Here is a 23,597-nt window from a genome sequence, read left to right on the forward strand (position 1 = left end):
TGTCCACGGGAGTGATTCGGACCATGACAGAAGTTACCACGAGGCACATGCCGGGGTGGGGGACAAAGCTCATTGGGAAAGACTGCCAGAGGACCTGGACGTCCCACAGAACTGTGAGTAAAACAAGAGGAACCAGGCTCAAAGCGAGGAACTGAGGGGCCCGCCTCAGTATAAGTATTTGTGATGTCCGTTTTAGAGTGGCTGGGAGCCTTTTTTCCCTTGTCCATCCTGCCTTCCCCTGACACATTCCAGAGGGGAGCTGTGCTGCAGTCAGTAAGGCTTTGAGAGCTAGTTGTGAGGCTCTCCTCGAGCCAGGTTCTGTCATCCTGGACATGGTTCGTTGTTCTTTTCACTGGTCCATTAACCTTCTGCATCCCAGACAAGCTTCCAAGGCCATGGACACTGTTGCCGGCCCAAAGCCGGTGCTAAGCCCCCTCTCCCTGCCCCCCTTACCCACTCACATGAACCCTAGCCCTTCAGGTTAGGGGAATACCAGAGGCAAGCTATCTGTGGTTTCACATGGGCCAGCTCTAATCACATGGACTTTGTCTGAACTAGCTTGTTATAAAGAGAATGTGCAGAATCTAGCTGCCTGCAAAGTGAGGTCTGCAGGGTTCAGAGATTAGAGAAGAGGGCGGGGTATAGGTAGGGTCAGTCTGCACAGGGAATGGTGCCTATAGGCCAGAACCAGAGACAATGTGGCCCAGACTAAACCTTTCCCTAAGCAGGGCCAAGATGAGGGATCTGTAAGAAACACTCTATCCATCATACCCACCACACCCCTCTTGAAGGGGAAGATACAGGTTTAATTAGACCCTGGCCAGAGCTGAGAGGTCCCAGAGAAGGGACAATGTAACAAGAGTCCAACCCACAAACTTCCCTCCGACATCTGTCCCGACTGCTGAGGGCCATCAGTCTTAGAACAGGGCTCCCTCTGTTCAGGTCTCTTAGCTGGCTTTGAACATTACCGAACCTTCCTTTAAATGCAGTATCTAAGTCTACCCCATCCCTTTGCCTGAGATGGCCCCTCCATTCGCTTGGCAACAAACGGCTGTCAGGAACTTCGCTCTCACTGAGGTCCCTGGGCACCATGGGAACGAAAGACACCAGTCTTCCGCTTCCCCGCATCCTCCCCCTGCTCCTGGCAGTAGCCTCCCAATCTCGCCTGCGGAGCCCTCCTCCATGCTCCATTGGTGAAGCCCTGGCGGCCATACTACCTCTAAACCCAGATGAAGCTAATCGCGGCAACGCCTTTCCCCGTCAGTGATTGGTTGGGGGGCGGGCACCTGACCCGATTACAGCCAATGAGGCCCAGGGAGACATATGCTGGGCATGCTGGGAAAAGGCGCTGCTGCCCTGCTCCCAGACACTGGGTCGTGTGAGTCCTGGAGTTGTTGCTGCAGCTTCGTACCTGCAGGGAGCCGCGGGAATGAAGCTGGTGCAGAAGATGGCCTGACTGAGGCATGGAGAGACAGAAAGCAAGGTCCGGGGAAGGCAAGTGGGGGAGGGGAAGCTCTTGAGCTCAAAATCAAACTGCACCTTAAGCAAGCCCCCTCCCACTCTCTAGACTCTTCACTTATGAGCCACTGGTTAATAGGATTCCCCTCTCCACCCCCACCGCCATAAGCCAGTTAGACCTGGGTTGACTGGCACTTTTCCTGAAAAATTCTCAACTGCTGTGGCCCCGCATGTCAGGCTCAGCTGTGGGGTGGTGAACATGCGTTCCAGACTCCAGCGGGCCCTGAAGGAAGCGGGGTGGGGCGGTCAGGGGCCAGAGTGCCCAGTGCTGTCTCTTCTGCCAGATTGTGGGCGTCTTGCAAGTGGGAGCCATGGTGGTCCCTCCTGGGGCCAGGACTGGCACTGTGGCTGGCACATTGGGGAAGGGAGTGGTCAGTAATGCTGCTGAACCGAAGGTTATAGGGAAGGAGGCCATGGCAGACAGCCCAGGGTGGGGCCAGGTGTCAGGGCCCTGAGCCTAATGGGTCATGGGACCCGCTTTTCCGCAGCACCAGGGTCAGAGTCTTTTTTGAAACATCTTTTGAAACATTTCCTCTGGCCTGCACTGTAGAGCAGTCTGAGCACTCACCCCCAGCTCAGCCCCTCTTTTTTCTACTTTCCTGAGCAATTCTGGTTGTGTCCTGACCCAGGAGCACAACAAATGAAGCCAGGCAATGGTTTTTCCCAGTTTTGAAAAATTACCAAATACAGTAAAACATCCAGAAACTAAAAATAAAGCCCCAAAGAGCAGGCCATCAGTCAGTCCCCCACAGCCAACTGCCAGCCCAACCAGTATTGTGAAATCCTCAAGTTCCCTGCTTTGTTGACGAACTTCCCCAGCCCTGAGTGGAACTTTGTCCTGGGCAGAACGAATGGAGCCCAAAGGGAGGTGGCCCTGGTCTCTGACTTGTGTCCCCCCCACCCCAGGCCATATCCCCTGTGTCTGTGGGACAGGCATCGAGACTCTCCAGCCCCCATCCATCCCAGCCCATTACTTCACTATTCATCCATTCATTCATTCATTCATTGGAAAAAACAACAACAACCTTTGCACACCCAGCACTCTGGGGGAGTCTGAGGATAAAATCACAGAATATTTGCAGACCTCTCCCTGGTGGAGCCTATAATTTCTTGAAGACAAGACGTTGATAAAGTCTTCACTGAAAAGATAAATCACTCAAAAGGGTGTAAATTTACAACCAGTGCCACAGCCACAAAGGTGAGGTCTGAGAACCTTTGGACAGGCCACGTGACCTCAGGAGGCTTCCTGAGGGAAGTGGCATTTGAGCTAAACCTGAAGCATGAGCAGGAGGGAGCCAGGTAAAGGGTTGTGGCACAGGAGGGAGACAGCACTGCCCAGAACTGGGCTAGAGAGACGGGACTTGGAGCCCGGAATCCTGAGCGCAGATGGAGGTGAAATGGGGAGGTGCTCTGAAGGCTTGGGCCTCAGCCTGAGGGCAGCAGGAAGGCACTGATAAGTGTATTATTGTCAGATCATTGTTCTGAAGATGCCCCTCTGGCTGAAACATGGACTCCAAATTGGAGGGGCCAGAGAAGATGCAGGGAAACCAGAGAGGATGCTGTTGGGGTCAGCTACGACAGCATAGCAGTCATTGATTATTATTACATCTCAGAGTGATGTTTGTTCAAGATCTCTCATGCACTTGCAATTAGACAGTGGCTGGGGTAGGAGTCATCTGATAATAGAAACTTATGGCAGATAGGGACACTATATGGAGCTTCTGGAAAGCACTGATAAGAGAATCATCACAGTTCAGATTCTAGGACTGTAGAGCATGTCTATACCCTCTTCTCAAATATCTACTCTGACTTTGAAAAACAGCTCTGGCTTGCTGTTGGGTTTTATGTCCCACCATAGGCTATTAGGTGGCCATGCAGTCTGAGCTGCCCAAAAAATCTGGGTGTTGTTGGATCCCTCAGTTATAAGGTTGGGCATGTGCAGCATCAGTCTGTCATCAAATGGAAATGGTAGCTAAGAGTCCGAGCTCAGGCAGGTGTGGAAGATACAACTAAGTTGAATACGCAGGTGACTCAGATTATTTTCACACCAATTCCAGTCACATTGCCTCCTCTCTCTCTCTCTCAACCCACAGGCAAGGCTTCCTGGGATGATCTTTAGGATATGTTTACAGAAAATGAAAAAATTCTGGGGCACCTGGGTGGCTCAGTTGGTTGAGCGTCCAACTTTGGCTTAGGTCTGTGGGTTCGAGCCCCGTGTCAGGCTCTGTGCTGACAGCTCAGAGCCTGGAGTTGCTTCAAATTCTGTGTCTCCCTCTCTCTCTGCCCCTCCCCTGCTCGTACTCTGTCTCTCTCTTTCTCTCAAAAATAAACACTAAAAAAATAAAAATAAAAATAAAATATTCAAGCATGCTCTACAGATGGGTTTGCATGAAATGACGCTGATAATTCCCCAAAGTTACAAGGCAGCATGGTCATCTCATTCAGGGGTGACCTTGACCTCATTCAGGGATGAAGGTCAATGGTAAAGAAAAATCTCCCCTGTGGCTAGAACTTTGGGCAATGTGTTTGATTTTCTGGAGTGAGAGATGGCCAGAAGTATGAATCTACTGGTTATTGGTTCATGATCTGTTGTTAATGGTTTGGCTTTATGGTCAAGCACTTGGAAGGAACAGGAATGAAAAATTGGTGTAATAGCGTTCTCCAAAGAATAGAACCTAGGTAGGTAGGTAGGTAGGTAGATAGATAGATAGATAGATAGATATTTTAAGGAATTGGCTTATGTGATTGTGGAGGCTTTGTGTGTCCAAAATCTAATGGGATAGGCCAGCAGTTTGGAGATTCTGGAAAGAGCTGCAGTTTGAATTGAAAAGCCATCTGCTGGAAAAATTCTTTCTTGCTTGGCGTAGGGTGGGTAGGTGTCAGTCTTTGTTCTGTTAAGGCCTTCAATGGATTGGACATGGCACATGCACATTATGAAAGCAATATGCTTTACTCAAATTCCACTGATATAAGTGCTAATTTTATGAAACAAATATTTCACTGTATGTTAACTAAAATTTAAATTGAAAAAATACATCTTGCTGAAAAAAATGTTAATTTTGGGGCGCTTGGGTGGCACAGTTGGTTAAGCATCCAACTCTTGATTTCAGCTCAGGTCATGAAATGAGAGGTCATGATCTCACAGTTCATCAGATTGAGCCCCGTGTAGGGCTCCAAGCACAAAGCCTGCTTGGGATTCTCTGTCTGTTTCTCTCTCTCTCTCTCTCTCTCTCTCTCTCTCTCTCTCTCTCTCTCTGCCCTCTCCCCACTCATGCCCTCTCTCTCTCAAAATAAATAAACATTTTTAAAAATGTTAATTTCAATCAAAGAACACTCTCACAGAAACATACAGAATAATGTTTGACCAAATTTCTGGGCACCGTGGCCAAGCCAAATTGACACATAAAATTACCATCACAATTGATGACAGGTAAGTCTGGAGAAGAGTTATAGGGATGGACCTCTCTGAAAGGACATAGACTATGAAGATATTAGTGTACATGTGAATGCCCACCAAAAGGCATCCATTGCAAAGGAGCACAACAATAGGTGGGAAACATGGATACTTACTAACATACTCTGGATGTTAGTTAGCCTTTCTCCCCACCCTAGTGCTTGCTCAATGGGCTCATGAACAGGATGGCAGGAATAGGGTCCATGCGTGGTCTCAGCAATGTGCACTTACCCTTACCAAGACTGACCTAACGCTATTGCTAGGTGCCCAGTCTGCCAACAGCAGAGACCAGTGTTAATCCTTGATATGGCACCACTCCTTGTGGGCACCAGCTAGCTACCTAGTGGCAAGTAGATTACTTTGGACCTCCTGCATCACAGAAGGCACAGAGATTTGCCCTCACAAGACACGTATTAGTAGTAAAGTTTAATGAAAAATACAGCAATAGTAAAGGTGAATGAAAAACTACAGAAACCAAAAAAGGCAGGACCATTGAGGGCTCAAACATTTTGGGAATGAGAGTTTAAGTCACTCCTCTAGGTGTGAACCCCGAGCAGTTAAGGTTCTCCTTGAGGGCAGGGGAAATACAGAGGGTGCAGTGAGAGAAGAAAGCTATCAGTATCGGTTATAGCCTTGTGACAAATTACAGAAAGGAGAACTGTAGTAGTTTGGCTGCTTTTTTATTTGTTTTCATTGATTTTTTAATCATTTTAATTTTTTTTCATCATAAGTGTAGTTTTTAATCTTCATCCTCTATTCCTCCCATCCCCTCATCCACCTCCCCTTTGGTAACCATAAGTTTGTTCTTTATAATTAAGAATCTGTTGGTTTGTTGCTCTCTTTTGTTTTTCTTTTGTTCATTTGTTTGTTTTATTTAATCCTGTATATGAATGAGATCGTATGATATTTGTCTTTCTCTGACTGATTGCTGACTAACTCTATCCATGTTGTTGCAAATAGCAAGATTTCATTTTTTCTTATGGCTGAATAATATTTCATCATGTATATACCACATCTTCTCTATCTTTTCATCTGTCAATGGACACTTGGGCTGTTTCCATAGTTTGGCTATTGTAAATAATGTGGTAAACATAGGGATGCATATATCCCTTTGAATTAGTGTTTCTGTATTTTTTGGATAAATACTCAATAGTGTGATTACTGGATCATAGGGTAGTTCTATTTTTAATTTTTGGGGGGGAACCTCCATACTGTTTTCCATAATGGCTGCACCAGTTTGCATTCCCACCAACAATTCATGAAGGTTCTTTTTCTCCATATACTCACCAACACTTGTTATTTCTTATGTTTTTTATTTTAACCGTTCTGAAAGGTGTGAGGTGATATAGCTCATTGTGGTTTTGGTTTGCATTTCCCTCATGATGAGTGATGTTAAACATCTTTTGATGTGTCCACTGGCCATCTGTATGTCTTCTTTGGAGAAATGTCTGTTTATGTCTTCTGCCCATTTTTTAATTGGATTATTTGTTTTTTGGGTACTGAGTTATATCAGTTCTTTGTATATTTTGGATATTAACCCTTTATCAGATATGTCATTTGTAAATGTCTTCTCTCATTCACTATGTTGCCTTTTAGTTTTGTTGATTGTTTCCTTTGTTGTGCAGAAACTTTTTATTTTGATGTAGTCCCTGTAGTTTATATTTGCCTTTGTTTCCTTTGCCTCAGGAGACATATGTAAAAAAAAATGTTGCAGAGCATCTGGGTGGCTCAGTCAGCTAAGCATCCAACTTTAGCTCAGGTCACGATCTCACAGTTCATGAGTTCGAGCTGGTGTGTCAGTCTCTGTGCTGACATCTCAGAGCCTGGAGCCTGCTTCACATTCTGTGTCTCCCTCTCTCGCTTCTCCCCAACTCACACTCTGTCTCTCTTCCTCTCAAAAATAAACATAAAAAAAATTTGTTTTTAAGTGTTGCTATGGCTCATGTCAAGAGACATTACCACCTATCCTCTCTTCTAGGATTTTTATGGCTTCAGGTCTCACATTTAGGTCTTTAATCCATTTTGAGTTTACTTTTGTGGATGGTAAAAGAGTGGTCAGTTTCATTCTTTTGCATTGAAGAGACTGTTTTTCCCCATTGTATATTCATCCCTCCTTTGTCAAAGATTAATTGGCCATAAAACTGTGGGTTTGTTTCTGGGTTTTCTGTTCCATTCCCATTGATCCATGGATCTGTTTTTGTGCCAGTACCATACTGTTTTGATTACTACAGCTTTGTAATATAACTTGAAATCTGGAATTATGACACCTCTAGTTTTGTTTTTCTTTTTCAAAATTGCTTTGGCTAGTCAAGATCTTTTGTGGTTCCATACAAATTTTAGGATTGTTTGTTATAATTCTGTGAAAAGTTTTGCTTATTTTCTATTTGATATGTTTGGATATGCTAACCATTTGTTTATCCTTCCCAATTTTCCTTTATCCACAAGTTGTCAGAAACTTAGGCAACAGAATATTCTAACGGGGGACTTTTACTAAATTGAGCAATGATTAACATAGTGAGTGATGGGTACCTTGACCCCTGGGGAAAGGATGAGAACTTCTTCACTCCTAAGAAGAGTAACCTCATATTAGATAGAAATCGAGAGTTATTTTGTTGATGTACAGAATTCAAATATGTGTCAGGGGGTACATCTGGAAGCAGAGTAGTCAAAGGGCTGGACTGTGCCAGTTACCTATTTATTGCTTGTCAGCTCTAGATTCACCTTTTTTTTTTTTTTTTTTTTGCCTATTCTGTAAAAATGGATCCAGGCACTTTAAATATTTTCTCCTTTCCAGCTGACACTAAAGCATTGTCTACAGAGGGCACTGGAGAGACATTCTAGGAAGAAAGGATTTTGCTTCCTGTTTTCAGCATTCTCACTAGACCAGCTCCTGCAGACTTCTTCAGCAGCAGGATCCTACAGCATTCCCCACTTCCCCAGTGCCCAGCTCCTGCAGTACCTGGTCCCAGAAGCTCTGGTGGCCAGCATCCTCCCTTGGCACTCCCTTTGTCAGTTGGCTTTGTAACAGAGAGCTTCCAGTAAAATGTTGCCAGTACCCTAAAGCTTGGATTTCAAGTGAGCTCCAGATTTCTAGTAGGTTTCACCAGCACAGCTCTAAACATCTCTGCCATCTCCAACAAGGGGAGTGGGGGGAATCCCAGCCTTGGCAGGTTTCTTCCTAGGGTGCTTTCTCGAGTCTTAAGGGTTTGACTTCTTATATCCGTTATTACTTTTATATTTTTTAGAGTCTTACTGGGCAATCCCTCACGACTCCAATCCCCTGTTCTACTTAATACGTCCTATACTAAACTTAAGTCTGATCAAATTCCCGTGTGATTTCTTTCCTGATTGGACCTAGACTGATACGCTGTTGAGAGAGAGAGCCAAGAAGAGGCTGTACCACCTTTTATTGCCTAGCTGTTATAGGCTGAATTGTGTCCCCCCAAAATTCATAGGTTGAAGTCCCAACCCCTAGTACTTCAGAATGTGACTGTATTTGAAGATAAGTCTTTTAAAGAGGTGATTAAGTTAAAATGAGGTTGTTAGGGTGGGCCCTAATCCAGTATGACTGGTGTCCTCATAAAAAGAGGAAATGTAGTCACACAGACACTAGGGGTGCATACACAGAGGGACGACCATGTGAAGAGCCAGCAAGAAGGTGGTCATCTGCAGGCCAATGAGAGAGGCCTCAGAAGAACCCAACCTGCCAACACCTTAATCTCAGATTTCCAGCCTTCAAAACTGAGAAAACGAACGTGTGTTCTTTAAACCACCTGCTGTTATGGCAGCCCAAGCAGAGTAATACACTGACCTTGGCAGTCAGGCAGGATCATCCACTGCACTGTATTTAGTAGAAGTGAGTCACTAAGTTCAGCTCACAGAAAATTAGGTGGATGAAAATTAGATACCACTTATTGATGGAAGGAGTGTTAAACAACTTGTGAACATGTTTTAAAATCTGTCAGAAAGGCGTAGTAGGAACGCAGCCAGGTAGGATATAATAGTGGCTTGACCTGGGATAAGAAGTCTAACAACTCAGATTTGGGAAGGTAATGTTGCTGGGAAATGAAGATGAATTGGAAATGAAAGAGTGAGGGAAGGGTAAAGACTGAATTCTGGTTTGGGAGCTATTCAGCTGGACAGCTTGTCATGACATCCCCTGAAATAGAGAAGAAGACCATGTTTGACGTGGAAAAATCATAAGTTCAGTCTTGGACATGTTGTTTATGGTGCTTTTGAGACATCAAAATGGAGATGTCCAATAGGCAGTTGGATTCATGTGAGACTTATTTCTGTGGTGATAATGAAACCATCAAGCATGAAAAAGATTGCTTAGGGATCCTACTGCGTGAGGAGAAGAGCAGTAAGGATCATGCTTTGAGCGATGCCATCATTTATAGGGTATGTGGAGGAGGGTGAGTTTGAAAGGGACTGAGATGGAGGAGGAAATTCAAAAAAGTGTAGAGTGACAGGAGACTTATCAGTTCAGACTGTGTGTGACTGCAAGTAACAGGGATCCAAAATAACAGTGGCTTAAAAAAAAGATTTTTTTTTCTCTCGCTTGCACGGAATACCAAAACCCCCATCAGTAACCCCTAGCAACCATTAATCTGTTTTCCATCTCTGTAATCTTGAGATGTTCTATAAATGGTGTCATACAGAATGTGACCTTTGGAGATTGGCCTTTTTCACTCAGCACAATGCCCTTGAGATCCATCCAAGTTATTGTGGATATCCAAAGTTGTTTCCTTTTTATTGACAAGTAGTATTTCATAGTATGGATGTACCACATTTTGGTTAACCATTCACCTACTGTAAAATATTTTGGTTGTTTCCATGGTTTTAGCTATTGCAAATAAAACCACTATGAACAATCATGTATAGAATTTTATTTCTCTGGGATAAATGCCCAGGACTACAGTTTCTGGGCCATATGGTAAGTGCATGTTTAGTTTTTTTAAGAAACAACCAAACTATTTTCTAGAGTGGCTATGGCATTTGACATTCCTGTCAGCAATGTATAAGAAATCCAGTTATCTGCATCCTCCCCAGCATTTGGTATTGTCACTATTTTTTCAACTGTTCTAATAATTGTGCAGTGATATCTCATCATGGTCTTAATTTACATCCCCCTAATTTCTATAGAGATATTGAACATCTTTTCATGTGATCATATGCCATTTGTATAGCTTCCAGTGAAACATCTCTTCGTGTCCTTTATCCACTGATTGTTTTTTTCTGCTGATTTTTGAGAGGTTTTCTTTTTTCTTTTTTAACTGAAGTATAGTTGACACTATTTTACATTAGTTTCAGGTATACAACATAGTGATTCGACAAGTCTGTGGGTTTTTTATATATCCTAGTGTGCGTTCTTTGTCAGCTATGTAGTTTGCAAATATTTTCACCCTTTCTGTAGCTTGTTCTTTCACCCACTTAACATCCTTTTGCAGAGTAAAAGGTTTTAATTATGATGAAGTCCACTACTTTTTTTTTTTTCCTGTATTAAGCTTTTGGGGTAATGTCTAAGAACCTTTCACTAAGCCATATGTCTCAAAGATTTTCTCCTATATTTTCTTCTAAAAGCTTGATAATCTTAGGGGCACCTGGATGAATCAGTCAGTTGAGCATCCAATTCTTGGTATTGGCTCAGGTCATGATCTCACGGTTCGTGGGATCAAGTCCTGTGTCGGTATCTACACTGACAGCCCGGAGCCTGCTTGGGCTCACCCTCTCTTTCTCTCTGCCCCTCTCCCACTCATTCTCTCTTCCCTCTCTCTCTCAAAATAAAAAATAAACTTAAAAAAAAATAAGAGGGGCGCCTGGGTGGCTCGGTCGGTTAAGCGGCCGACTTCGGCTCCGGTCATGATCTCACGGTCCGTGAGTTCGAGCCCCGCGTCGGGCTCTGTGCTGACAGCTCAGAGCCTGGAGCCTGTTTCAGATTCTGTGTCTCCCTCTCTCTGACCCTCCCCCGTTCATGCTCTGTCTCTCTCTGTCTCAAAAAAATAAATGTTAAAAAAAATTAAAAAAAAAATAAGATAATAAAAGCTTGGTAATTTTACATTTTAAATTTAAATCTGTGACCCATTTTGAGTTAAATTTTATATAAGATCATGGATGTACAGTTGCTTCAGCACCGTTTGTTGGAAGGACTATCTTTCCTCCATTGAATTGCTTTTGTATCTTTCTCAAAACCAGCTGGATATATTTCTGTGGGCCCATTGATCTGTCTATTCCTCTGCCAAGATCACACAATCTTGATTACAATAACCACATAATAAGTCTTGAAATCAGGTCGACTGGTTATTCTCACTTTATTCTTCTTTTGAAAAGTTAGCTATTTGTTTTAGCTATTCTAGTTCCTTTGCCTTTCTGTGTAAATTTTAGAAAGTCTTGTCTTTATGTAGAAAAAATTGTGATTGGATTTTGGTAGGAATTGTGTTACATTTGTATATCAGTTTGTGGAGAATTAACATCTTTACTGTGTTGGGTCTTCCAATCTGTGGGCAGGGTATATATCTCATTACTTATGCTGATCTTTGATTTCTTTTGTCAGTGTTTTATAGTTTTCAGCATACAAGTCCTGTACGTGTTTAGTTAGATTTGCACCTAAGTATTTATTTTTATTTGAGCAAATAGTATTATATTTTTAATTTCAGGATACACATTTTCATTGCTAGTGTGCCGAAATACAGTTGATTTTTGTATGTTGATCTTGTACTCTGTAAACTTGCTGGATTCACTTATTATTTCCAGGAGGGTTTTTTCCCCCACTGTGGATTTTCTATGAAGACAACAATACCATCTGCAAAAAGAGATCGTTTTATTTCTTCCCTTCCAATCTATACATTTTTTATTTCCTTTCAATTGCCTTATTGTACTAGCTAGAATTTGCGGTACTATGATGAGTAAGAGGGGTAGGAACCGGCGTTCTTTCCTTGTTCTCAGTCTTGAGGGGAAAGCATTCAATTTTTCACCATTAACCATATTAACTGTAGGCTTTTTGGTAAATGTTCTTTATCAAGTTGAAGAAGTTCCCTTCTCAGTTTTGAGAGTATGTTTCATGAATGGGTGTTGGATTTTGTTGGATTTTTCTACACTAATTGATATGACTTTGTGATTTTTTTTCTTTAGCTTATTAACCTGGTGAATTATATTTAGTGTTTGGATATTGAATGTGCCTTGTATTCCTGCAATAAACCGTTTGGTCATGGTAGAAAATTATCTTCATATATTGCTGACTTAGATTTGCTAATATTTGGTTAAGGACTTTTACATCTGTATTCATGAGATATATTGCTTTGTGGTTTCCTTTTTTTTTTAAATTTTTTTTTTAACGTTTATTTATTTTTGAGACAGAGAGAGACAGAGCATGAATGGGGGAGGGTCAGAGAGAGGGAGACACAGAATCTGAAACAGGCTCCAGGCTCTGAGCTGTCAACACAGAGCCCGACGCGGGGCTGGAACTCACGGACCGCGAGATCATGACCTGAGCCGAAGTCGGCCGCTTAACCGACTGAGCCACCCAGGCGCCCCTGTGGTTTCCTTTTTTGTACTGTCTTTGTTTTCTGGTATCAGGGTAATACTAGCTTCATAAAATGAATTGAGACATGTTCCTTCCTATTCAACTTTCTGAAATAGATTATGTGGAATTGCTGTTCATTCTTTAAACATTTGGTAGAATTCTCCAATGAAACCATCTGGGACTAGATCTTTCTTTTTTAGGAGTTTTGTTGTTGTTTGTTTATTTTGAGAGAGAGTGAGCATGCGTAGAGAAAGGGAAGGAGAGAGAGAATCCGAGAGAGGCTTTGTGCTCCCAGGATCCCAGAGCAGAACCCAATGTGGGGCTTGAACTCAGGAACAGTGAGATCATGACCTGAGCCCAAATCAAGAGTCAGCCGCTTAACCAGCTGAGCCATCCAGGTGCCCCTCAGGACTTTTTAAGTTACAAATTCAATTTCCTTAATAGATACGGTGCTATCCAAACTATCTATTTCATTTTGGGTGAATTGTGACAGGCTGTTGTTTTAAGGAATTGCTCCATTTCATCAAGGTTGTAAAATTTATGTGTGTAGCTTTGTTCATAGTATTCTCTCATCTTTTTGATCGTGGTCTTTAATAACATCACCTATTTCATCTTGTCCAGAAGCAGAAGTCCTCTCCTTGGCATTTCGAAGGTGCAGCCCCCAAATTTTGCCTAAGTTGTATGTTCCCCTGTCTCCGTTTCCCTTCAGTCTTTCTGGCTGATCCTTACCTGATGGGTGTTCTGACTGGGGGTTATATCAGACTCTCTTTACCACATTCCTCCTGATCACACTTACCCTCACAAGTCCTGTTTTTCTCTGTATGCTGACCTCTACCTTCAAGCTAGACTAGAACCCCAAGTTCTAAGACCTGTGTCTCCATGTCCACCCTGCATTGCCTCCTTGAATGTGTCACAGGCACATTAAATACAACCCATCCAAACACTGAGCTCATCATCCTCTCCCTAGACCTGCTGCCCCTCCAGAATGGAGGACCCCTGTCGCCATGAACGGCACTGCCATTTACCAGCCAGAAACCTAGGAGTTGGCCTGAGACCTTCTTCCGCCTTCACTTCCACTTCCTGTCATCATCAAGAGCTGTCTGTTCTACCCTCTATACATGTCTGGATTCTCACCGTCTCTGCCACACACCAAGCCACCTGCCCTACTGCACTCATTTGCCTTGGAGGAGTGGCCAGAGCAAAAGTTCTCAAATGCAAGTCTAACTCTGTGTGTGACATGTCCCGTGTGCTTAGATAAGGCTCAAACTCCTTCGTGGGACAAGTAAAGCCCTTGATGATCTGGTCCTTGATTAAGTCTTGGGCATCTTGCCCAGACCACTTAATATGTCTTCATATGCCAGAGGCCTACAGAGCCGGATTGTTAACTGCCTGTGTAATTAAAACACCTCTACACGAGAATGCCTGTTCTCTGATGCTGGAGGTTATGCCTCCCGCTATCCTGCCCTAGGCCCAGCACAATGCGTGTGAAGACAGGGCTGCTTGAGAATGGCAGTAAAGGACCGCACTTGGGGTCAAAAATGCTGGTTCCACTACTCACACTCCTGTGTCACCTTGAGCAAAACACTTCCGCCTCGGGTTTCCCATATGTAAAATGGGTGCAATCATCCCTCTTCTCTGTGATATGTCAGAATCAGAAGACAAAAATATTCGTTGTTGTGAACCGGCACGCCATCATTTGGTCTCCTCCACCACACTTTGCCCAACAATCAGAACGGTGCCTGGCCTAGAAGCAGGGCCCGACGCAGGTGAGGCCAGCGAGGCGCCTAGGGCACAAAATTTCAGGAAGCCCTCCCTGTCGTTTTCGTGCAGTTGCAGGGCGCGCTGACGAGGAGTGTCCGCCCGGGGTGGGGGGAGGGGGAGCGGAACGGAGGCGGTCGGCCTCACCTGCGTCGGGACCTGCCCAGACGCCTGAAGGAACCGGTGAAAGACAACCTGCCCTCTAGCGCTAGGCCCGCCCCCTCCGTGGCTTGGCTTCCGGGTCGGAATGAGGCGCCCTTCTATTGGCTGTTGTTCTCTGGCGTCACTAGGCAGCGCCCGCTTGTGCAAAAGTCTTAGTGAAGCAGCCTGGCCTGTTGCCCCCGCAGTTCCCCGCCGGTCGCTGTTTCCGAAACGCGCTGCAGGTGTCTAGGCGCCCGCTGACCTCGGCCCCCAGCTCGGTGAGCCCTAGCCCGACAGCTCAGGGAACCCGGCAAGACCCGCCGCCGCGGCCAGGTAGGTTGGGGTGGGGGGCGGGCGGGTCTCAGCCTCCCTCCAGGTCTCCCGCTGGGGTCAGGACTGGACCGGGCCCCCCCATCCCTCTGACCACACGGGTGGGGTGGGCCGTCGTGAGTGCCCGCTGAGTGCCAGGGACCAAGCTGGGGGACTGGTTCAGGGTGCCGAGCGAGTGGGTGGCGGGACGGGGCCCACGTCTCTCAAGCTGTGATGCTTGTGCTGTTTCTGCCTCGAATCTCTGCCTCTTTGCTTAAGGACACTTTTCCAGAGTTGAACTGAGCTCGTGCCCTGTTGCATCGTGATTACCGCAGAAGCACGGAGGCCACTTTCTAACTGGTACTTTGGCAGATGATTTCTTTACGCCTCAGTGTCCCCTTTGTAAAATGGACCTTGTGCCTGAGGGGATTGCTGTAGGGTGGAATGAGAGCCTGAATATGCCTGTCATGTGGGAAGGTCATAGTCAATGGGGCCTGGGGTTATCTTGGAGAGCAGATGACCAGCCTTATTCCTGAAGCAGCAGCCAGAATGTGACCCAAGTTTTCCCTGGCTGATAGCAGACAGGGTGTCCATGGGGCTCTAGGAGATCTGTTGGAGATCTAACCCCCACCCATCTCTAGGACACTTTAGCCCAAGCCAAGAATTTCAATGTCACCTGGACTTGGATTCAAGTCCCAGCTATTTTCTCTCCCTGGGAACTTGGGAAAACCCCTTCATCTTACTAAGCCTTCGTATTTTCATTTGTAAAATGGGGCTAACAGTACCTATCTTCCATAACTGTCAAGAGAATTAAATCAGATATTATAGGTAAAGCACTTAACACCTGGCATTCAGTGGGAGTGGTTACTGTTTTTTCAGTGTGTGGAGATCTGAGTGCATGCATTTTGGCTTGAACACATTTTTGACAGTAGCATGGTTGTATAAGACAGGAGGGCAGAAGTTTCAAAGCTCCTTGTTTTCTGGTCAAACTTATTGGCCATGACAGTAGTCAGATCAGTGACCTGGGTCTAATGAATCTTTAACTGAAGGTGGCAAATTGAGTCATCAGGGTGAGGACCAGGAGTCTGGGTCCACCTCCACATGACTGAGCATAAAGGGCTACTTTTTAAAGCAAGGGCCCATGCAGGGCAAAGACTGTTTGGAATGAAGGCCAGACTTAGATTAAAAACAAAACAGGAGAATGGGGTTTGCCTCTGAGTAAAGCCTGGAACTCAAACAGGACCTGAGCCCTGTTGATACCTTCTAAGTGATTTGAGAAAGGAAGACATAGCCATATTGACAATCACCAAGCTTTCCCAAGTAGTGAAAAGTCAAGCCCCTGCTTCTGGCATTTGTTCATTCAACAGAGAGCAGTGTAGAGCCTTCTGTGTGCCAGTCACAATGCTATGAAAAAGCAGTGAAAAGGACAGAGGTAGTCTTAGAACCCAGAGAGGAGACAGCCCAATGATGCCTGTCAGGCTTTGACCCTGCCCTTTGTGTGCAGTCTCTTCCCTCAGGTAGCCTGTACTTCAGCAGGAGAAACTAAATACTGTCTGGAGAGGCTCATGGGAGTTGCTTCTAGAAGGCTGGGATAGCCTGGTATGGGGTTTAGCTTGGTAATGTGAGCAGTGGAAAGCATTTTCACTAGGAGGTTAATAGGATCAAACTGGCATTTAAAAATTTGCCTATGACAGCTGTGAAGCCAGTTTTACCAGTGGTCACTTGCCCATGCTGTGCCCCACTCTTAACTAATTTCTAGTCCTGCTTATTTTAAGGCCAGCCCAGCTCAGCTCAGTATCACTTCAAGAAACTAGACAAAGGCAGGACCCTTGGTCTTTACAACAGTGGTCCCAATTGCTGGATCTTACTTACAACGTCATTGTTAATATCCGTCTCCCCTGACAGCAGGACGGCAGGACTGAGTGTGTCTGATCTATACTGTTTGTCCAGTGCCTCAGAGATGTGCCAGGTACAGTGTAAACCTCTAGAAAGCACTGGTTGAAGGAACACTGGAATCCCTCCTATCTAGATTAGTGCCTGGCATGAAGTAGTCACTCTTCTAGAAATGCTTCATTACGTGCATTGAATTGAGAAACAAAAAAGTCACCTTATAAAATGTAACAGTGAAATAACTAATAAATGCAGACTACTTCTAGGAATGGCTGGTGGGCAAAAGGGCTTGGGCTGCAGCTCAGGGAACTTTGTGGATCTTGATGGTGGTTTTAGCTCCCTCTGTCCCCTAGGACCTAATTTTTTCTTCACAGGTTCTGATGCTGGTCTCTTGTAGAAGGTTGCTCACAGCTTTGCTGCAGGCTCAGAAGTGGCCCTTTCAACCCTCCAGAAATATGAGACTGGTGCAGTTCCAGGCACCCCACCTGATGGGACCTCACCTGGGCCTGGAATCAGGGAATGGCGGGGGGGTCATTAACCTCAACGCCTTTGACCCCACACTGCCCAAGACAATGGTGGAGTTCCTGGAGCAGGGAGAGGCCACTCTCTCGGTGGCAAGAAGGTAAATCAACAGGCAGCATAGCCCTACAGTGGCTGTCCTGCTACCCTCTTTCTCGTTCCACCCATTCCTGCCCTGGGAAACAACCAGCTAGTAACTTTTTTGCAAGTGAGCAGGGTAACTCTACCTCTCCTTTCTCACCTGTTCTCTTAGTGAAGAGTCTTAGAAATCTTGTATGACAACATCCTCAGGCCCAGGGATGGTGATTAACTATCCCAAAGCCACACATTTGGTGGTGGAGCCAGAAGTGCTTCATCACACTTGCCTTCCCCAGGGTATTAAGTTCCTGGCTGCCTGAGGAGTCTGGGACCTGGGAGGGGGGGAGGGTGGGGAGGGAAGGTCTGGACTCTTGGCTCCTTGAAGGAGAGAGGACTGCAAAGAGGTGTTCTTATAGATAGTTCTTGGGTTTGGGCTAGATTAGGTAGGGACTTCCCCAAAGCCAGGATCCGTGTGGAATCTGATGAAATTAATTGAGAACCACTTTGAGTTATTATTTTTACACATTAAACCGGCAAAAATACAGACGTTTGGCAGCACACAGCGTTGGTGACGGTATGCTTCCTATACTGTCATAGTCTTGCAAGATTAGAAACCACAGAGGCACCTGGGTGGCTCAGTCGGTTAAGCGTCCGACTTTGGCTGAGGTCGTGATCTCACAGTTTGTGAGTTGGAGCCCCACGTCGGGCTCTGTGCTGACAGCTCAGAGCCTGGAGCTTGCTTTGGATTCTGTGTCTCCCTCTCCCTCTGCCCCTCCCCTGCTTACACCCTGTCTCTCTTTCTCTCTCCCTCTCAAAAAATAAATAATAAAACATTTTAAAAAATAAGGGGCGCCTGGGTGGCACAGTCGGTTAAGCGTCCGACTTCAGCCAGGTCACGATCTCGCGGTCTGTGAGTTCGAGCCCCGCGTCAGGCTCTGGGCTGATGGCTCGGAGCCTGGAGCCTGTTTCCGATTCTGTGTCTCCCTCTCTCTCTGCCCCTCCCTCGTTCATGCTCTGTCTCTCTCTGTCCCAAAAATAAATAAAAAACGTTGAAAAAAAAAAATTTAAAAAATTTAAAAAAGAAACTACTTCTGTATCCCTCATCAGGTAATTGGGTGTATCTGTGTTGTGCAGGTATATACAGCCATATGAAAAAAGAGGGGAAAGTATATACTGTTATGGAGAGATCTCCAAAAATATGTATTTATTTATTTTTGAGTTTGAGAGAGAGTGCACATGCATGCGTGCATGCAAATAGTAGAGGGGCAGAGAGAGAGAGAGAGAATCCCAAGCAGGCTCTGCACTGTGAGATCATGAATCATGAGATGAACTCATGAACCGTGAGATCATGACCTAAGCTGAAATCAAGAGTTGGACGCTTAACTGAGCAACCCAGGTGCCCCTAAAAAATACATGTATTTTTAAAAATGTATTTGGTGTCATTTGCCTAAAAAAAGGACGGGAGGAGCAGAGTATACATAGAGCAGCCATGAAGAGCTACACAGGACACAGTAGCTGTGTCCAAGGTTGGAGCAGGGTGACTAGGAGAAGGGGCAGTAGAGAGGCCTTTCCATTCTTCCCATTTGCACCTTTTGAATTCCTTACATGACATGTATTACCTAACAGGGGAAAGGAAATCAACATAGATAAAAATAAAGTGTTCTGATACCAAGGGACAATAGCTGGGTTTGATTTCCACATTGATTGTGATGGTTTATAGATCTAGAAGTATATAATTGTAAGTTTGTTTATTTGAGAGATTATGCCCAGGAGGGGCAGAGAAAGGGGGAGAGAGAATCTCAAGCAGGCTCCAGTTGTGAGCGTGGAGCCCACTGCAGGGCTCGAACTCAACCATGAGGTCATGACCTGAGCTGAAAAAGAGTTGGACGCATGACCAACTGAGCCACCCAGGCGCCCCTTTAAAGAGCAAAACTTGTGGCTGCTGCAGTACCTGCCCAGCGTGCCCAAGGGTTGCTGGCCTGCTCCCAATCAGTCCCTCTCTCCTGCTCTTGTCTCTGCAGAGCTCTGGCTGTCCAGTTGTCAGTCCTACCACGGTCAGAGGTGACCTTTCTGGCCCCTGTCACACGGCCAGACAAGGTGGTGTGTGTGGGAATGAATTATGTGGACCACTGCAAAGAGCAGAACGTTCCTGTGCCCAAGGAGCCCATCATCTTCAGCAAGTTTGCCAGTTCCATCGTGGGGCCCTACGACGAGGTCATCCTCCCACCCTTGAGCCAGGTCAGTGCTTCCTTCCTCACTGCCCTCCCCACCCACCGGGGCCCAGCGCATGGGTGCTCAGCACTCAGGATGCCTAAAGAAGCCGCCTGTTGCTTAGTGTATTAAGCAGATACTACTGGGGACTATACAGTGGAAGGCTGGTCTCAGGAGAAAAAGGAATTAACATATCTTTTACTGATTACAAAAATAGTGCACCTTCATTGTAGAAAAATAAAATTTAGCATGCATCTTCTAAGAGTAAGCAGTGTCCTGCATGACCGTAATAGCCACTATCACCACTAAGAAAATTAACATAATAACCATTATATGGTCCAATTGGGAATATTCCCAATTGCCTCCAAAGAGGATTTCTAATTTGGGTACGGTTTTATTTTTTGTTGAACCAGGGTTAGTCAAGGCCACACATTGTACTTGGCTATGTCTCTTTAGGGCTTTTAATCTAAACAGGGATCCACAGACTTTCTCAGAGGGTCAGTTAGCAAATAATAGACTCTGAATGCTATAGAGTGTCTGTTGCAACAACTCAGCTTTGCCACTGTCATGGAAAAGCAGCCGTGGCTGATACATAAATGAGTGAATATGGCTGTGTTCCAGGAAAACTTTATAAAAGCAGGCAGTGAACTGGATCCGGCCTGTGGGCCATAGTTTGGTGATTTCTGATAGCAAACAGTCCCCCTGCCATTTTCTAGCTTTCGTGACACTGATTTTTTGAAGAATCCTGACAAGTTCTCTTAGCATATCCCGCACTCTGGATTTGTCGGTTTCCTCATGATTAGATTTAAATGTTTTTGTCAAGGATTTTACATAGTTCATTTGGACTGCTGTAACAGAATATCACAGACTGGGTGGCTTATAAACAACGAATTTCTCACAGTTCTGGAGGCTGGGAAGTCCAGGATCAAGGTGCTGATACATTTGGTGCTTGGTTCATGGACTACTGTCTTTTTGCAGTTTCCTCACATGGTAGAAGGGCAAGAATCTCTTTTATAAGGGCACTAACCCTGTTCATGATATGAATGCAGTCTGTACCAACAGATGTGCATCACACCCCATTGAGGGGCCATTTGATCACTTGGTTTACTTGATGTTCACGATCTCTTCGTTGGAAAGGTGCCTTTCACTGTGGTAATTAAGCAGTCTGTAGGGTAGTAATTTGAGAACCTGTGACTATTCTTATTGCCACATAGCTTTTCATTCAGGGATCCTCACCTGAATCCATTATTGTATGTATTAGGGGTTAGAAAAAGGTGATCTTTCTGTCATGCCGCCTCTACTCTTATTAGCTGGCATCCCGTGAAGAAAAGCTGCCTCCCTTTTTATACTCCTGTCCCTAGCAGGGTGTATTTCTGATTTTTATTTTTACCCAGTTTGTTGTAATCTATCACTTACATTCTTTTTGATATTCAAATGCTCTCAATTTGGCCAGTGGGGGGCTCCAAGTTGGCCCCATCCCTGTCACTTTTTGAGTACTTCCCTTGCTTTCTGGCCAAGATATTCCAGGCTTATCTTGTATTCTGTCTCAGACCTGGAATTTGCCATTTCCCCTAAGAAACCTAGTTCTGTCTAGTGGGAAGCAATCCTAGAGACCAAGATCAGGTGTTGGGGTGCTCAGATCAACTGGTTGTTACCATTAGAACGAGCAACCAGTTTGAAAGGCTAAGTTGTATCTGTTTTATAGTTGTACTTTGCAGATTATGGGAAAGGCTGAGCATGTTTTCCTTTTTCTGTGGCCATGCTCATTTCTTTTCATTTAAATGAGTTAATACCCGAAAGCATATAGAATGCTATTGGCGTGCAGTAGGGCTAGCTGTTATTACTTGGTATTCACCCTTTTTTGAAGGCATCAAGTCACTTGTAAATTCAGTGCCCAGACTCCTCTTGCCGTCTGCAGTCACAGTGGAGAGCTGTGCCCGCATGGAGTGGTATTACCTGCCAGTGCTCGAGGATTATGGGTCTACAAGCCACACTTCCCCCTCCTTCACTACATCTGGCTCATGGTGAACACATATGTGGGCCCACAGCCACTCCCCACTGTTAGAGACCCAGGGCCTGAGGCAGGGTGGTGCATACCCCTCAGCATGGGAATGGAGCCAGGCAGCCCACTGCTTCTTTCTTTACAGGAGGTGGACTGGGAGGTGGAGCTGGCTGTGATCATTGGAAGGAAAGGCAAGCACATCAAGGTAAGGTGGAAGAGGAGTGGCCAGCGGTCTGTGGCATTGGGAAATGGTTGGCAACTACCTGCTCCCAGCCTTATTCCTTGCCCATCTTTGGCTAGTTCTGGCTACTAACATGGGATAAAGGCTTGGTCATGGGGGTTGGTGTCACCGTGATGATCTAACTTCCAATCTGGCCAAATCCCCTGTCCCCTAAAGGCCACAGATGCCATGGCTCACGTAGCCGGCTTCACTGTGGCTCATGATGTAAGTGCTCGTGACTGGCAAATGAGACGCAATGGAAAGCAGTGGCTGCTGGGAAAAACCTTTGACACCTTCTGCCCCCTGGGCCCTGCCTTGGTGACCAAGGACAGTATAGCAGGTAGGTCTTGAGATAACCCGTGTGGTGACTCTTCCTGCTCTTGCATGGATGCATCAGAGTAAATGAAAAGCAGCACTCAGGAAGTTGGGAGTATGGAGTTGCCTTTTGCTGACTCCTTAGAGAGCAAGTCAGCCTAGGCCATGAGTTTCACAGGCGTCCTTCATGTCCCTCACTGCAGAGGTATGACTTCCTCTAGCTGCCACTATCCAGGAGCATCTTTAAGTTGGAAAGAACCAAAAGTTAGGTATTGAGCATCGGAAAGTGGCTGTCAAAAGCCTGTACACCTTTTCCACAGTAAGGTAGATCAGGACCTCTGCAGCCAGTGTTAACAGGGAAGCACTGGTTATAAGCAGCAAGGGCAGAGTGAACAAGAGGAAAGCCCGTGATTAGGAGGGCAGACAGCCATCTAGGTGGGGGTGTGTCCATGCGGTCCAGGCTTTACACCACCTGATGTAGCCAGCCATCAGTGAAGTGAAACTGTTCCAGCTGCTCTAAGGAGCGTGAGTGTATACGGCAAAAAATAAAAGTGATTAGGGCACTAGTACAGGTAAGCTGTCCCCTGCCATCAGATGCAGGAGACTTCAGTGCCCCTGCCTATACAGATACCAAGTCACTTCTGTATCTGCAGCTGTCAGCCTCTGCTGTGGACAGATGGCCATTTAAGGCAAAAACAGCCATTTTTTCTCTCCCAACTGAGGGTCTGGGACAGGCCCTCCTAAACTCACCCAGATACTCTGCTAGGTGGTAGACGCAAGACCAGCAGACAGGCCTTTCATTTGGGAAGTCACAAAGCCTCCCTCTGTATTTGCTTTGAGTAAAGGGAGGGGTTTGAGAGAAAACAAGAACCCCAACGTGGTGCTTTTGCATTTTTCAGATCCACACAACTTAAAGATCTGCTGCCGAGTGAACGGGGAAGTGGTCCAGAGCAGCAACACCAACCAGATGGTGTTTAAGACAGAAGAGCTGATAGCCTGGGTCTCCCAGTAAGTGGGATGGGGCCCTACCTCACACACCCACCTGAGGTTGACCTGAGCCTTCCAGTCTTGGCTGTGGCCATCTCAGCCCCTGGTCTCACCTGTCCCATTTGCCCCAGGTTCGTGACTCTTTACCCAGGGGATGTCATCCTGACTGGGACGCCCCCAGGTGTTGGTGTATTCAGGAAACCTCCAGTCTTTCTCAAGGTAGGTTGACTGAAAGGAGGAAAGGGCACACACACCCAGAATTCCTGGCAGCCTTGAGAAATCCAGGCCTCGGAGCCCAAAGGACTGATGTCCTCATGGCCTGCTGTTGCAGAAGGGTGATGAAGTTCAGTGTGAAATCGAAGAACTAGGCGTCATCATCAACAAGGTGGTGTGATGGGTCTTACCACAAGCCCTGGACTTAAGAGGTGGGAGCATCCACTGCCATCCATCACAGGGAGCAGCCCAGTGCCAGCTGTTTCAAGCTGCCTCTTCTGGGTGGAGGGAGAGGGATGGAGCCCTCCTCGTCAATAAAATTCTCAGCCCAGAGCAGCAGCTTGGCCTCTGCTACAGTTTATCGTCTTTTAGGGCTTCAGGGAACAAGATACAGCATTCTTACAGGGAAGGAGAAGATACCCCAAAAAAGACACTGGCCTTGGGAAAAGTCCAGTCCCCT

General features: G+C 45.7%; 1 protein-coding gene across 6 annotated transcripts; it reads left to right on the forward strand.

Moving 5' to 3' along the window:
• The first annotated feature begins 1,354 nt into the window (after positions 1-1,354).
• LOC125937482 (fumarylacetoacetate hydrolase domain-containing protein 2A) lies at positions 1,355-23,476 on the forward strand. Of its 6 annotated transcripts, none has more exons than XM_049652218.1 (9): positions 1,355-1,483; positions 14,600-14,726; positions 16,967-17,214; positions 19,211-19,427; positions 21,548-21,607; positions 21,800-21,962; positions 22,837-22,945; positions 23,056-23,143; positions 23,256-23,476. In XM_049652218.1, exons 3-9 carry the CDS (start codon positions 16,973-16,975, stop codon positions 23,316-23,318), a joined length of 942 nt encoding a protein of 313 aa, XP_049508175.1. In that variant the 5' UTR covers positions 1,355-1,483; positions 14,600-14,726; positions 16,967-16,972; the 3' UTR covers positions 23,319-23,476. The 6 variants fall into 6 exon arrangements, with proteins under 6 accessions (XP_049508175.1, XP_049508174.1, XP_049508176.1 ...); XM_049652219.1 differs by lacking the exon at positions 1,355-1,483 and adding an exon at positions 14,982-15,062 and having other exon boundaries at positions 14,547-14,726; XM_049652217.1 differs by lacking the exon at positions 1,355-1,483 and having other exon boundaries at positions 14,546-14,726; positions 14,982-17,214.
• Positions 23,477-23,597: the final 121 nt, after the last annotated feature.

The sequence above is a fragment of the Panthera uncia genome (genome assembly GCF_023721935.1).
Source record: "Panthera uncia isolate 11264 chromosome A3 unlocalized genomic scaffold, Puncia_PCG_1.0 HiC_scaffold_12, whole genome shotgun sequence".
NCBI classification, from domain to species: Eukaryota; Metazoa; Chordata; class Mammalia; order Carnivora; family Felidae; genus Panthera; species Panthera uncia.